The following is a 14,846-nucleotide window of genomic DNA, read 5'->3' as shown; positions in this document are numbered from 1 at the left end:
TCTGTGCTGTTTATGGAAGGATGTGGGCTGTTAAAAACATTTTTGAGATTTTCAAGTTGGCCACGAGTCGGTAAAGGTTGGGAGGCCTGAGGGAATAACAGAGGGAGAGAGAGGAGACACGGGGTCAGAGGTGATGTGAATGTTAAAATGGAGATAGAGGAGTTATTATGGACGGAGGAAAACAAACTAGACCAAGTGGTAGAATGATGTTTGTCCTCGACTCTGACCTGCTGTAGCCCCGCGCAATCTCTTCTGTGGTACACTCTCAGGGTACACTACACATGAATAATGGAGCCGTCTTCTTTTTACACACACACACACACACACACACACACACACACACACACGCACACACACACACACGCGCGCACACACACACGCACACACACACACACCCCAAATCAGCCCGTTTCTCCACTCACAGTCCAGTTTAACTCTGAGGAGAGAGAGGGCGACCGAGTGAGACGGAGTGAAGGAGTATGACTGTCTCAGCAGTTTGAACATGATGGGAGAAAGAAAGACAGACAGAAAGACAGAAAGAAAGAAAGAAAGAAAGAAAGAAAGAAAGACAGAAAGAAAGAAAGAAAGAAAGAAGGAAAGAAAGAAAGAAAGAAAGAAAGAAAGAAAGAAAGGACAGAAAGGACAGAAAAAAGAGGAAAAGGTGGTGGAGCCCTCATGCACACACACAAACTCTCTCTCTCTCTCTCTCTCTCTCTCTCTCTCTCTCTCTCTCTTCTCTCTCTCTCTCTCTCTCTCTCTCTCTCTCTCTCTCTCTCTCTCTCTCATCCACAACCACTTGTCCAGCCGGCAGCCACTCATTGGGCCTGTCAGTCTGGCAGAAGGTCAGTCAGTATCCTGGTTTCCGTTGCCAGGTTAATAATTACCTGTATTTGTAGAGCAGCACCGTTCACACACGACAACATCCAGCTCAAAGTGCTTTACATCAGTAGAAGGCAGATAAAAGACAGATACAAAGATCTAATTCCTCTAAAGTAACAAGCAAAATGCATCGCATTGATTAAAAGAATCAAAGCACGTAAAATCGAAAGATAAAAGGACGTAACAAATTAATTTTAATTTTCTTTCCCCCTGTCCTTCCTCATTCTACTCTTTGATCTGATATTTAACAGGGGCTTCACCCATTCTTTTTCCCTGAGCTGTTCCTTAAAAATTCATTGTTCTTTTTGTATCTTGTTGCCAGGTCCTGTAAGTTACTAACTCAAAAGTTCCTCCCTAACTAAGTTCATGATGAATTAATGCAGGTTTTGATCCCATGTTATTAACTTTTTCAGACCCTGCCCCCCGGCCATGGCAAGATTTTACTTGGCCTTGCCTTCCAAAAATGTGCTTTGTGTTGTTATTGACGGTGTTAGGTAGGGATGTTCATCAATTATCGAAAATCGATAATCGATCGTGGCATTTGGATCGATTTTTTTAATTTTTTTTTTTTTTTTTGGACTAGGTTTGGGTGGAATTCGTTCCTCCTCGCCCCACTCCATTGCACAGCCGACTAACGTGAGGTGGAGCTTCATATAGTCTCTAGTTTTCTGGCTGGGCACAGGCCTTTGTGCCAACAAAACTGTTTTAAACATGGGAAATTCACACCGGCATGCGCCGGGGACAGCAGTGTTGGAGAGGAGACACATTGAAATAAAGAGTTCATTGAGGAGAACACGTTGTCTTTCGTATTTTCTGCCATAGGCATTAATTTTGTAAAAAAAAAAAAAAAAAAAAAAAAAATTGAAAATATTGAAAATTTTCTAAGTATTAATAAAATCGATGATCGATAATTGATCGTTAATTTTCACCGATTATCGATTTTGGAAAATTTTCTAAATGAACATCCCTAGTGTTAGGCTACGTCCTTGATGCCAGGAGATCTTTGGTAGTGTTGTTATTGATGGTGTTAGGCTACGTCCTTGATGCCAGGAGATCTTTGGTAGTGTTGTTATTGATGGTGTTAGGCTACGTCCTTGATTCCAGGAGATCTTTGGTAGTGTTGTTATTGACGGTGTTAGGCTACGTCCTTGATGTCAGGAGATCTTTGGTAGTCTTGTTATTGATGGTGTTAGGCTACGTCCTTGATTCCAGGAGATCTTTGGTAGTGTTGTTATTGATGGTGTTAGGCTACGTCCTTGATGCCAGGAGATCTTTGGTAGTGTTGTTATTGACGGTGTTAGGCTACGTCCTTGATGCCAGGAGATCTTTGGTAGTCTTGTTATTGATGGTGTTAGGCTACGTCCTTGATGCCAGGAGATCTTTGGTAGTCTTGTTATTGATGGTGTTAGGCTACGTCCTTGATTCCAGGAGATCTTTGGTAGTGTTGTTATTGATGGTGTTAGGCTACGTCCTTGATGCCAGGAGATCTTTGGTAGTGTTGTTATTGATGGTGTTAGGCTACGTCCTTGATGCCAGGAGATCTTTGGTAGTGTTGTTATTGATGGTGTTAGGCTACGTCCTTGATGTCAGGAGATCTTTGGTAGTGTTGTTATTGATGGTGTTAGGCTACGTCCTTGATGCCAGGAGATCTTTGGTAGTGTTGTTATTGATGGTGTTAGGCTACGTCCTTGATGCCAGGAGATCTTTGGTAGTGTTGTTATTGACGGTGTTAGGCTACGTCCTTGATGTCAGGAGATCTTTGGTAGTGTTGTTATTGATGGTGTTAGGCTACGTCCTTGATGCCAGGAGATCTTTGGTAGTGTTGTTATTGATGGTGTTAGGCTACGTCCTTGATGCCAGGAGATCTTTGGTAGTGTTGTTATTGATGGTGTTAGGCTACGTCCTTGATGCCAGGAGATCTTTGGTAGTGTTGTTATTGATGGTGTTAGGCTACGTCCTTGATGTCAGGAGATCTTTGGTAGTCTTGTTATTGACGGTGTTAGGCTACGTCCTTGATGTCAGGAGATCTTTGGTAGTGTTGTTATTGATGGTGTTAGGCTACGTCCTTGATGCCAGGAGATCTTTGGTAGTGTTGTTATTGATGGTGTTAGGCTACGTCCTTGATGTCAGGAGATCTTTGGTAGTGTTGTTATTGATGGTGTTAGGCTACGTCCTTGATGTCAGGAGATCTTTGGTAGTCTTGTTATTGACGGTGTTAGGCTACGTCCTTGATGTCAGGAGATCTTTGGTAGTGTTGTTATTGATGGTGTTAGGCTACGTCCTTGATGCCAGGAGATCTTTGGTAGTGTTGTTATTGATGGTGTTAGGCTACGTCCTTGATGTCAGGAGATCTTTGGTAGTGTTGTTATTGATGGTGTTAGGCTACGTCCTTGATGCCAGGAGATCTTTGGTAGTCTTGTTATTGACGGTGTTAGGCTACGTCCTTGATGCCAGGAGATCTTTGGTAGTGTTGTTATTGATGGTGTTAGGCTACGTCCTTGATGCCAGGAGATCTTTGGTAGTGTTGTTATTGATGGTGTTAGGCTACTTCCTTGATGTCAGGAGATCTTTGGTAGTGTTGTTATTGACGGTGTTAGGCTACGTCCTTGATGCCAGGAGATCTTTGGTAGTGTTGTTATTGATGGTGTTAGGCTACTTCCTTGATGTCAGGAGATCTTTGGTAGTGTTGTTATTGATGGTGTTAGGCTACGTCCTTGATGCCAGGAGATCTTTGGTAGTGTTGTTATTGACGGTGTTAGGCTACGTCCTTGATGCCAGGAGATCTTTGGTAGTGTTGTTATTGACGGTGTTAGGCTACGTCCTTGATGCCAGGAGATCTTTGGTAGTCTTGTTATTGATGGTGTTAGGCTACGTCCTTGATGCCAGGAGATCTTTGGTAGTCTTGTTATTGACGGTGTTAGGCTACGTCCTTGATGTCAGGAGATCTTTGGTAGTGTTGTTATTGTCGGTGTTAGGCTACGTCCTTGATGTCAGGAGATCTTTGGTAGTGTTGTTATTGATGGTGTTAGGCTACGTCCTTGATGTCAGGAGATCTTTGGTAGTGTTGTTATTGATGGTGTTAGGCTACGTCCTTGATGTCAGGAGATCTTTGGTAGTGTTGTTATTGATGGTGTTAGGCTACGTCCTTGATGTCAGGAGATCTTTGGTAGTGTTGTTATTGATGGTGTTAGGCTACGTCCTTGATGCCAGGAGATCTTTGGTAGTGTTGTTATTGATGGTGTTAGGCTACGTCCTTGATGTCAGGAGATCTTTGGTAGTCTTGTTATTGACGGTGTTAGGCTACGTCCTTGATGTCAGGAGATCTTTGGTAGTGTTGTTATTGATGGTGTTAGGCTACGTCCTTGATGCCAGGAGATCTTTGGTAGTGTTGTTATTGATGGTGTTAGGCTACGTCCTTGATGTCAGGAGATCTTTGGTAGTGTTGTTATTGATGGTGTTAGGCTACGTCCTTGATGTCAGGAGATCTTTGGTAGTCTTGTTATTGACGGTGTTAGGCTACGTCCTTGATGTCAGGAGATCTTTGGTAGTGTTGTTATTGATGGTGTTAGGCTACGTCCTTGATGCCAGGAGATCTTTGGTAGTGTTGTTATTGATGGTGTTAGGCTACGTCCTTGATGTCAGGAGATCTTTGGTAGTGTTGTTATTGATGGTGTTAGGCTACGTCCTTGATGCCAGGAGATCTTTGGTAGTCTTGTTATTGACGGTGTTAGGCTACGTCCTTGATGCCAGGAGATCTTTGGTAGTGTTGTTATTGATGGTGTTAGGCTACGTCCTTGATGCCAGGAGATCTTTGGTAGTGTTGTTATTGATGGTGTTAGGCTACTTCCTTGATGTCAGGAGATCTTTGGTAGTGTTGTTATTGACGGTGTTAGGCTACGTCCTTGATGCCAGGAGATCTTTGGTAGTGTTGTTATTGATGGTGTTAGGCTACTTCCTTGATGTCAGGAGATCTTTGGTAGTGTTGTTATTGATGGTGTTAGGCTACGTCCTTGATGCCAGGAGATCTTTGGTAGTGTTGTTATTGACGGTGTTAGGCTACGTCCTTGATGCCAGGAGATCTTTGGTAGTGTTGTTATTGACGGTGTTAGGCTACGTCCTTGATGCCAGGAGATCTTTGGTAGTCTTGTTATTGATGGTGTTAGGCTACGTCCTTGATGCCAGGAGATCTTTGGTAGTCTTGTTATTGACGGTGTTAGGCTACGTCCTTGATGTCAGGAGATCTTTGGTAGTGTTGTTATTGTCGGTGTTAGGCTACGTCCTTGATGTCAGGAGATCTTTGGTAGTGTTGTTATTGATGGTGTTAGGCTACGTCCTTGATGTCAGGAGATCTTTGGTAGTGTTGTTATTGATGGTGTTAGGCTACGTCCTTGATGTCAGGAGATCTTTGGTAGTGTTGTTATTGATGGTGTTAGGCTACGTCCTTGATGTCAGGAGATCTTTGGTAGTGTTGTTATTGATGGTGTTAGGCTATGTCCTTGATGTCAGGAGATCTATGGTAGTGTTGTTATTGATGGTGTTAGGCTACATCCTTGATGCCAGGAGATCTTTGGTAGTGTTGTTATTGATGGTGTTAGGCTACGTCCTTGATGCCAGGAGATCTTTGGTAGTGTTGTTATTGATGGTGTTAGGCTACGTCCTTGATGTCAGGAGATCTTTGGTAGTGTTGTTATTGATGGTGTTAGGCTACGTCCTTGATGCCAGGAGATCTTTGGTAGTGTTGTTATTGATGGTGTTAGGCTACGTCCTTGATGTCAGGAGATCTTTGGTAGTGTTGTTATTGATGGTGTTAGGCTACGTCCTTGATGCCAGGAGATCTTTGGTAGTGTTGTTATTGACGGTGTTAGGCTACGTCCTTGATGCCAGGAGATCTTTGGTAGTGTTGTTATTGACGGTGTTAGGCTACGTCCTTGATGCCAGGAGATCTTTGGTAGTGTTGTTATTGATGGTGTTAGGCTACGTCCTTGATGTCAGGAGATCTTTGGTAGTGTTGTTATTGATGGTGTTAGGCTACATCCTTGATGCCAGGAGATCTTTGGTAGTGTTGTTATTGATGGTGTTAGGCTACGTCCTTGATGCCAGGAGATCTTTGGTAGTGTTGTTATTGATGGTGTTAGGCTACGTCCTTGATGCCAGGAGATCTTTGGTAGTGTTGTTATTGATGGTGTTAGGCTACGTCCTTGATGTCAGGAGATCTTTGGTAGTCTTGTTATTGATGGTGTTAGGCTACATCCTTGATGCCAGGAGATCTTTGGTAGTGTTGTTATTGATGGTGTTAGGCTACATCCTTGATGCCAGGAGATCTTTGGTAGTGTTGTTATTGATGGTGTTAGGCTACGTCCTTGATGTCAGGAGATCTTTGGTAGTCTTGTTATTGACGGTGTTAGGCTACGTCCTTGATGTCAGGAGATCTTTGGTAGTCTTGTTATTGATGGTGTTAGGCTACGTCCTTGATGTCAGGAGATCTTTGGTAGTGTTGTTATTGATGGTGTTAGGCTACGTCCTTGATGCCAGGAGATCTTTGGTAGTGTTGTTATTGATGGTGTTAGGCTACGTCCTTGATGCCAGGAGATCTTTGGTAGTCTTGTTATTGATGGTGTTAGTTAGGCTACGTCCTTGATGCCAGGAGATCTTTGGTAGTGTTGTTATTGATGGTGTTAGGCTACGTCCTTGATTCCAGGAGATCTTTGGTAGTCTTGTTATTGATGGTGTTAGGCTACGTCCTTGATGCCAGGAGATCACGATCATAACATCAGTCTGAGATAATTTCCTTCATATTTAGAATTCCATCTTTCCCATTTATTCTAAGTACTTATAAGGATTTTGCTTTATATTATTGTAGTACTGGAGGTTTCTCATCAGGGGGACCTCCGAATCCGAATCGTAATAAAGAACGTCAGCCTTTTCTCTCTCTGTAACAGATGGATATTTAAGCAATAGCTCATGACAGGCCGTGGTATATGCTTATTATACCACACCTAAGGGTTGTTATATATTAGTATAGTATAATATATTATATTATATTATACCACCCTTAGGTGTGGTATAATAAGCATACATCACAAAGTTAACCTTAGATGTTTCCATTTCGGTAGGCAGCTAGCGAACATTGTTACCGTTAGCCAGCTTGCGGCTAGCTAGCTCAGCCGTCGCATACTGATGATGTTACTAGCAGGAGATGACGGTAAGCATTACCGCAAGGCACTCTGGGTATTATGGTGACACGGGTTGGCTTAGGAGCTCCCGTTTGCGAGGCTAGCTAGCTACCATTTGTTTTCTCAGAGGCGGGGTGTTTCGGGGATGCGGCTCTAGCTGTGGTATACGCTAACTATACCAAAGCTGTGAACCAATCAGATTGCTTGAGACGGCTGTTTTATAATCAGCCATTAGACCTGCAGTTGGGTGGGTCCATCCGGCCAGCAGTCTGTCTGTGTTTGAATGTGTGGAGCTGGGACAGAGCTCATTGAGTTGGGCTTTGCATCGCTGGGAGCTGCTAACACAGCTGGAAACACACACTTCATAATTAAAGACAAGGATATTCCACTGTGACTGCACAGCAGGAAGGGCCCGATGCACACACACACACACACACACACACACACACACACACACACACACACACACACACACACACACACACACCTTTCTCCATCTCTCTTCTGGCTAGGGCAAGCCAAGGGTGTTTAGCTGGTGCTGATGCTGATGGTGATGGTGATGCTGATGCTGATGGTGATGGTGATGGTGATAGTGATAGTGATGGTGATGGTGATGGTGATGTGATGGTGCTGATGCTTCAGAGAGCACAGGGTGGAAGCTGACAGATGTACAATAAAAAAGCCATCATTGAGTAGTGTGGAACTTTTGAAACCCTCCAGTGATGTAGTTTGACTCACTGGACTTCACTCTGGTTTGAGTAGTGTGGAAGTTTTGAAACCCTCCAGTGATGTAGTTTGACTCACTGGACTTCACTCTGGTTTGAGTAGTGTGGAAGTTTTGAAACCCTCCAGTGATGTAGTTTGACTCACTGGACTTCACTCTGGTTTTAGTAGTGTGGAAGTTTTGAAACCCTCCAGTGATGTAGTTTGACTCAATAAAAAAGCCATCATTGAGTAGTGTGGAAGTTTTGAAACCCTCCAGTGATGTAGTTTGACTCACTGGACTTCACTCTGGTTTGAGTAGTGTGGAAGTTTTGAAACCCTCCAGTGATGTAGTTTGACTCACTGGACTTCACTCTGGTTTGAGTAGTGTGGAAGTTTTGAAACCCTCCAGTGATGTAGTTTGACTCAATAAAAAAGCCATCATTGAGTAGTGTGGAAGTTTTTTAATCCTCCAGTGATGTAGTTTAATGTACAATAAAAAAGCCATCATTGAGTAGTGTGGAAGTTTTGAAATCCTCCAGTGATGTAGTTTAATGTACAATAAAAAAGCCATCATTGAGTAGTGTGGAAGTTTTTTAATCCTCCAGTGATGTAGTTTAATGTACAATAAAAAAACCATCATTGAGTAGTGTGGAAGTTTTGAAATCCTCCAGTGATGTAGTTTAATGTACAATAAAAAAGCCATCATTGAGTAGTGTGGAAGTTTTGAAATCCTCCAGTGATGTAGTTTAATGTACAATAAAAAAGCCATCATTGAGTAGTGTGGAAGTTTTGAAATCCTCCAGTGATGTAGTTTAATGTACAATAAAAAAGCCATCATTGAGTAGTGTGGAAGTTTTGAAATCCTCCAGTGATGTAGTTTGACTCGCTGGACTTCACTCTGGTTGAAGTTTTGAAACCCTCCAGTGATGTAGTTTGAATAAAAAAGCCATCATTGAGTAGTGTGGAACTTTTGAAACCCTCCAGTGATGTAGTTTGACTCGCTGGACTTCACTCTGGTTGCTAAGCAATCTAACACTCTCCTCACCACTGACAAAAAATGTATTTGTTGTTGCTTGGCAACATTAACTTGCTCACAGTATCAATATAACCACACTTAACTCATCCCTTTCAGGGCGTTCTGATGCTGCTGCCAACTAACGGCTGCACCCCACGCTTAGCTGCAACGCCATCACGAGATGAGGTGTTGATATATTAACAGAGGCGTTTATCACATAATAAAACACAATGATCCATAAACACACACAGAGCCACAGGGATGTCACTCATTTCACTGGGCTTTTTTGCTAGGTTAACCCATTGATACCTGATGCAGCATTTGCATGTATATCCCTCATTTGTGTGTGTATCCCTTTAAGACCGCGAACCGCGTCACGCGGTTCGCGGTCTTAAAGGGATACACACACAAATGTTGCATCAGGTATCAATGGGTTAATAGCAGCCAGACCTCCTATCCTGTCGCCTCATCCCACAAGAGTAGTTCAAAGTTAGATTAAAAAAAAAGGAGCTATAGATTGAAGGCTTATGATGTGGAGGACAGAGGTGGGTGGATGAAGCGAGGAGGGATGAAGAAAGATAAAGACAGATTGAACTACGTTGTCTCTCTTTGAAGGCAGCTTTGGAATGGGTTGAATGTGGTATCTATAAATGTCAGAGAGGGGAGAGAGAGAGGGCACATTTCTAGAGAGAATCTGAGAGAGATACAGAAGAGAAGAGAAGGGTGATGATACATGATGACAGACAGAGAAAGAATGATGTCTTTCACTGGCTTCCCATCTCGGCACGCATTCAATTCAAAACACTGGTTCTGGCCTACAGGGCAGTACACCAGACCCTGTACTTACAATCTATGGTCAGGCTCCAAATCTTTCACCGTTCCCTCCGCTCCTCCACCAGCACAGGACGCCTCGGCCCTCCTTCACTACGGGGGCTCAAAAGTCGCTCATCCCGTTCGCGACTCTTCTCGTCCCTGGCACCTCAATGGTGGAACGAGCTTCCACCTTCTGTCAGGACGGCTGAATCACTGCTGATCTTTCGGAAAAGACTAAAGACTCACCTTTTCAGGCTCCATCTGGGCCCTTCTTGATCTAACTTCTTTCTCTGTTAAAACAAACAAACAAACAAAAAACTACTAACCTTAACTTGTACCACTGTTCCTTCAGAAGTTGTAGTTATCATGTGTTACATAGTGGATTGCTCTATTGCTGACAAAAATGTGTTATTGTAAGTCGCTTTGGATAAAAGCGTCTGCCAAATGACGTAATGTAAAAAAAAAAAAAAAAATGTCTTAGAGAGAGAGAGAGAGAGAGAGAGAGAGAGAGAGAGAGAGAGAGAGAGAGAGAGAGAGAGAGAGAGAGAGAGAGAGAGAGAGAGAGAGAGAGAGAGAGAGAGAGAGAGAGAGAGAGAGAGAGAGGCGAATAACAAGCTGAGTAGAAGCAAGGGCATTCACGAGTCACGACTACTGCGTTTCAGTAGTCATTGACTACTCCCAAAAAGTAGTCGACAAGTCACAGGTTCACCCAATAAAAACGATCAATTCTCGTTAAAAAAAAAACGCGAACCTAACTAAGCTCAGACTGAAGGTGAGCTTTTCAATTTGAAACATTTCAGAGACTATTTGAAGCCAGTTTTCTGTCGATGGAGGATCCACCTGCAGGCATTTATGTGTTATGGCTTTTTCCCCCAATAGATATCTATCACTTCCTCTTCCTGTCACATCATCCAGAAGCTCCCCCAAATCCAGAACCACAGGAATGAGTCCAGAAGTCTTTCCTGGGTTCTTCAGTGAAAAAGTCTATTGGGTTTTTAGAATGAGGATTTCACTTCAGTGCATAAAATAAGGTCTGTGGTTAACAAAGGTTTTTGAAAACGCCAACCTGGGTTCTGCATGATAATCTTCACAAACGGGAATAACCTTGATGACTTTTGGAACGTAAATTCGTCACTCACTCATCCATCTCTACACCCCCTCCCGCTCACTACGCTCCGCTAATGAAAGACTCCTGGTACTACCCCCTCCAACTAGTCCCATGTCACGTCACGGAGATGTCTGTTTTCCTCTGTGGTTCCCCGGTGGTGGAACGACCTGCCACACTCCATCCGTTCCGCAGAATCGTTCTCCATCTTCAAAAAGAGACTCAACACCCATCTCTTTTATGTTCACTATCAAATTGATGATTAAGAAGGATGTGAATGGAAGTAATATTAGTTATGGTTGAATGTTTATTGCTGTATGATGTGGAATGAATGGCTTGATGCAAACATTTTATACATTGTTATTGTTTGGATGTTGCTGAATGTGCGGCTTGATAGTTGAATTTTAATGCAGTTTGCACACCGTGTTTTGTATACTGTTATGCACTTTTATATTGACTATGTTCTTTTACTCTATGTTCTTAAACTCATGTTCTGTACGTCGCTTTGGATAAAAGCATCTGCTAAATGCAATAAAGTAAAGTAAAGTAAAAGGCATAAAAGTTATTCACTTTGTGAAGAGCATCATGCAGAATCCAGGTTCACGTTTCCATAAACTTTTGTTAACCACAGACCTTATTTTATGCATCTAAGTGAAATCCCCATTCTAAAACCCCATAGACTTTTCCCCTGAAGAAACAAATGGCGGTGATTTCTGGATAAAGCCTACAAAAATACATCATCCCTGTGGTACTCGATCTATACAGAACAAGGCAAGTCTTTGGTATTTGTGAAGTCAAGATCTCCTGTATCCTCTCACATCGTTCCAGAATGATTCCATTCCTAAACAGCCCCAGAAGACATGATGATGATTTGCTTCCCCTTCATCACACTAACTGCATTGATTTTAGGATTCATTGATTTTGGTTTTCCAGCTAAATTCCTGCCAAGTTGGAGCTTGTTGTTGTTGTTGTTGTTTGTACTGCAGGTCTTGCAAATATTTGACCATTGTTCAGCTGTCATTTCAGCATTCAATTCTTCTTCCCATCTTTCTCTAATATAGTCTCTGTTGTATGTTTACGAGAACCGTTAATACTCTGGTATAGAGCTTTGACACTGTTCTCCTGCTCCCTTTTGTATGTCTGTGTGCTAACAGTTGTATACGTTGACTTGGGTTTGCATATGGATCTTGTTCTTGGATTTGGTGGAGAAAGTAATGTTGCATAATGTAATATAATGTTATATATAATAATATAATGTTATTATGTAACATGAAAGTACCTGTAAGGATCTACAGTCTCCAGACCATAGTGTCTTTCAAAGCCTGAAAGCTTTGCAGTTCATTCTCTTCCATTATTTTTGCAAAATGCGCTAATCCCTCTGTTAGTCAAGTGTTTAAATCTCTGATCCATCTTCCCTGCTCTAAATGCTGTGTCATATGCTTTCTGTGTCATATGCTTTCCATCTTAGTTTTTTTGATTGCTTTTCTAATAAACCAATTTTGTAGATTAAATGCCGAAATTGGGTCTCATCTATCAATCTTGGACTTGGCTAGTATTTTCTTTTGCATATGAATATCCTGATTATTAGTCTCCGTGTCGTTCCACTTCCACTCCATTATCATCTATTTTACTTCAAATTGGGCTGTAATTTACAAAATGAACATCGTGTTGTATTCGACTTGAAACGAGCGATCGAGACCATCAACTCATTAGGAACGTGTTAACTGAGGTCATAAATCGAGTGAGACGTCAGGGCTATTTCTCCATTGACTTCCATACAATGAAACTTATTTTTTGCTGACGGTGGAGTCGCCCCCTGCTGGCCATCAGGAAGAACAGGTTTAAGGCACTTACGCATTGGCTTCATTTTTCTAGCCACGCAGAGGTTGCCATTCGGGTGAACTTACATCATCCATCCTCCTGCCTCCCTCCGTCCCTCTCTCTCTCTCCACCCCTCCTTCCATCCATCCACTCCTCCCTCCATTCAGACGTCCAGCCAGGCTGGGCCCGGAGTGACAGCGCCCCCTAGAGGAGTGAAGTCCTGAGAGATGGAGCCTGCGAGAGGGGGATGCTGTGAGGGACAGAGAGAAGGAGGGAGGCATATTGATGTTGGCCCCTCAGCACATGGCTGCGTGTACACACGCCTGGCACACGCATGCACGCACACGCGTGTACACGCATGCACGCACAACGCTATTCCAAAATGATGCCATCAGCCACAAGAAAACACAAGAGTGAGCTCGCTAAAAGACAGCAACTCAAAAAAAAAATCCACTGGATGGGTAAAATATTGATTTCTGCCTGTCTTTGACAGAAATAAACAGAATATTGCAGCCATTGGTTGGTGATGAGGTCACACTACTCGGGCTGATGAGGTCACACTACTCGGGCTGATGAGGTCACACTACTCGGGCTGATGAGGTCACACTACTCCGGGGGGGCAGCTTTGGGTAAAAGGTCACACGATGGAACGAGGGTCACAGGAATCCTCTCCAGGTCACTTGACGTACTGCAGCTTGCTGACTGAGAGAAAAGGCTCATCTTCTTCTTTGATGAGACAGTCACGGTCCTGCAGGCGTCTCTCAGGCAGAGAGGATGAGAGACAGACAGAGACGCCATGTTTGTTGTTCACACTTCTGTCCCCTTGTCTCCCACCCTGTATGACCACAAATCATGATACTCAACCCTGCAGTAGATATACATTAGTGGAATAGTGTGTATGCTGGTATGGGGTTTTATGTATTGTACAGTATGTATTTTATGTTTGTAATGGATTTTAAAGGAACGGTTCATCCAAAAATGAAAATTCTGTCATCTCCTCACCCTCATGCCAGTTGAAGCACAGGGGAAATTTGTCTATATAACACAGGAAGGTTGCAGCACAACTCCAGAGAAAACCAGTACAATCAAAAATCAATGACTGGTTTTCTCTCTAGCTGTGAAGTCGTGAAGGTGAGTAGATGACGACAGAATTTAAACTTTTAAGTGAACTGGACTGTTGCTACTCGATAAGCGGTTGAAGATGGATGGATGGACGGACTGTTCCTTTAATGTGGATTTTAGATGTTTGTAACAATTTATTTTCATCCTTGTGTGTTTTCTGCAGGTATGATGATGGGAGGCGGTTGTGGTAGAGAGCTGGCTCACTGGATCATACATGGCCGCCCTGAAAAGGACATGTATGGATATGACATCAGGTACGTCAACAACACACATGTATGGATATGACATCAGGTACGTCAACAACACACATGTATGGATATGACAGGTGCGATCAGGTATGAAATTAACTTTTTTAAACAAGGGCTATTTTTGCCTCTGTGAAATATATTTCAGGGGCAATTTTATCAAATGTTGGGAAATACCTTATGCCTACCCCAGACTAGAGGATTTTCAAATCCTCTAGTCTGGGGTAGGCATTAGTTGCACCTATGTAGCATGACAGACCAATCAATGACTCTTATCCAAACATTTTTTATTTCTAAAAGTTCATAAACAATCACAGTTAAAGATCCTTATTTCGTATCTCAACAACACTGTTGATTGTCTGGCATGTTATTAATGTTGGCAAAAACATGAGTGAACTAGCTGGCCAGCTAGCTTGTGCTGCCTGTCACTGAGCTAAATAACGCTAGTAGGAGGAGGAGCGGGGGGTTTGTACGGATGCCTAGCTGGCCATCTTCGAGTCACACTTTGCAAATGCAGAATAATGTTAAAATACAGAAAGTATTAAACTCTTTATTTTATGGGGGCATTTAAAAGCCCCCGTCACCCCAGTTCCAAGGGCAATTCTAGATTTTTTAGGGGCATTTTGCCCCCCGAGCCACCTGCTAATTTCCTACCCCAACACACATGTATGGTAAATGGTAAATGGCCTGCATTTATATAGCGCTTTTATCCAAAGCGCTTTACAGTCAGTAGGTACATTCACCCATTCACACACCGATGGCGGCAGGTTACCACGCAGGGTGCTGGCACACCAACGGGAGCAATTTGGGGTTCAGTGTCTTGCCCAAGGACACTTCGACATGCAGACTGGAGGAGCCGGGAATCGAACCACCGACCTCTTTTATCCAAAGCGATTAGTGGACGACCCGCTCTACCTCCTGAGCTACAGCTGTATGGATACGACATCAGGTGTGTCAACACACCAAGA

At 43.0% G+C, this 14,846-nt stretch overlaps 1 protein-coding gene across 1 annotated transcript in view; it reads left to right on the top strand.

Annotated features, from left to right (window-relative positions):
* The window catches only part of dbh (dopamine beta-hydroxylase (dopamine beta-monooxygenase)), a gene marked incomplete at its 3' end in the record, with an annotated part of 67,416 nt that overhangs the window by 29,716 nt on the left and 22,854 nt on the right, over positions 1–14,846 (top strand). The window contains exon 11 of the mRNA XM_083657338.1: positions 13,797–13,906. Within this exon, the coding sequence (XP_083513464.1) occupies positions 13,797–13,906 (110 nt within the window). The remainder of the gene's footprint in view (positions 1–13,796; positions 13,907–14,846) is intronic.

Source organism: Poromitra crassiceps (genome assembly GCF_964638095.1).
Source record: "Poromitra crassiceps genome assembly, chromosome: 21".
Taxonomy (NCBI): domain Eukaryota; kingdom Metazoa; phylum Chordata; class Actinopteri; order Beryciformes; family Melamphaidae; genus Poromitra; species Poromitra crassiceps.
The sequence above is the reverse complement of the archived record's forward strand: the minus strand, read 5'-3'. Positions and strand labels throughout refer to the sequence as shown.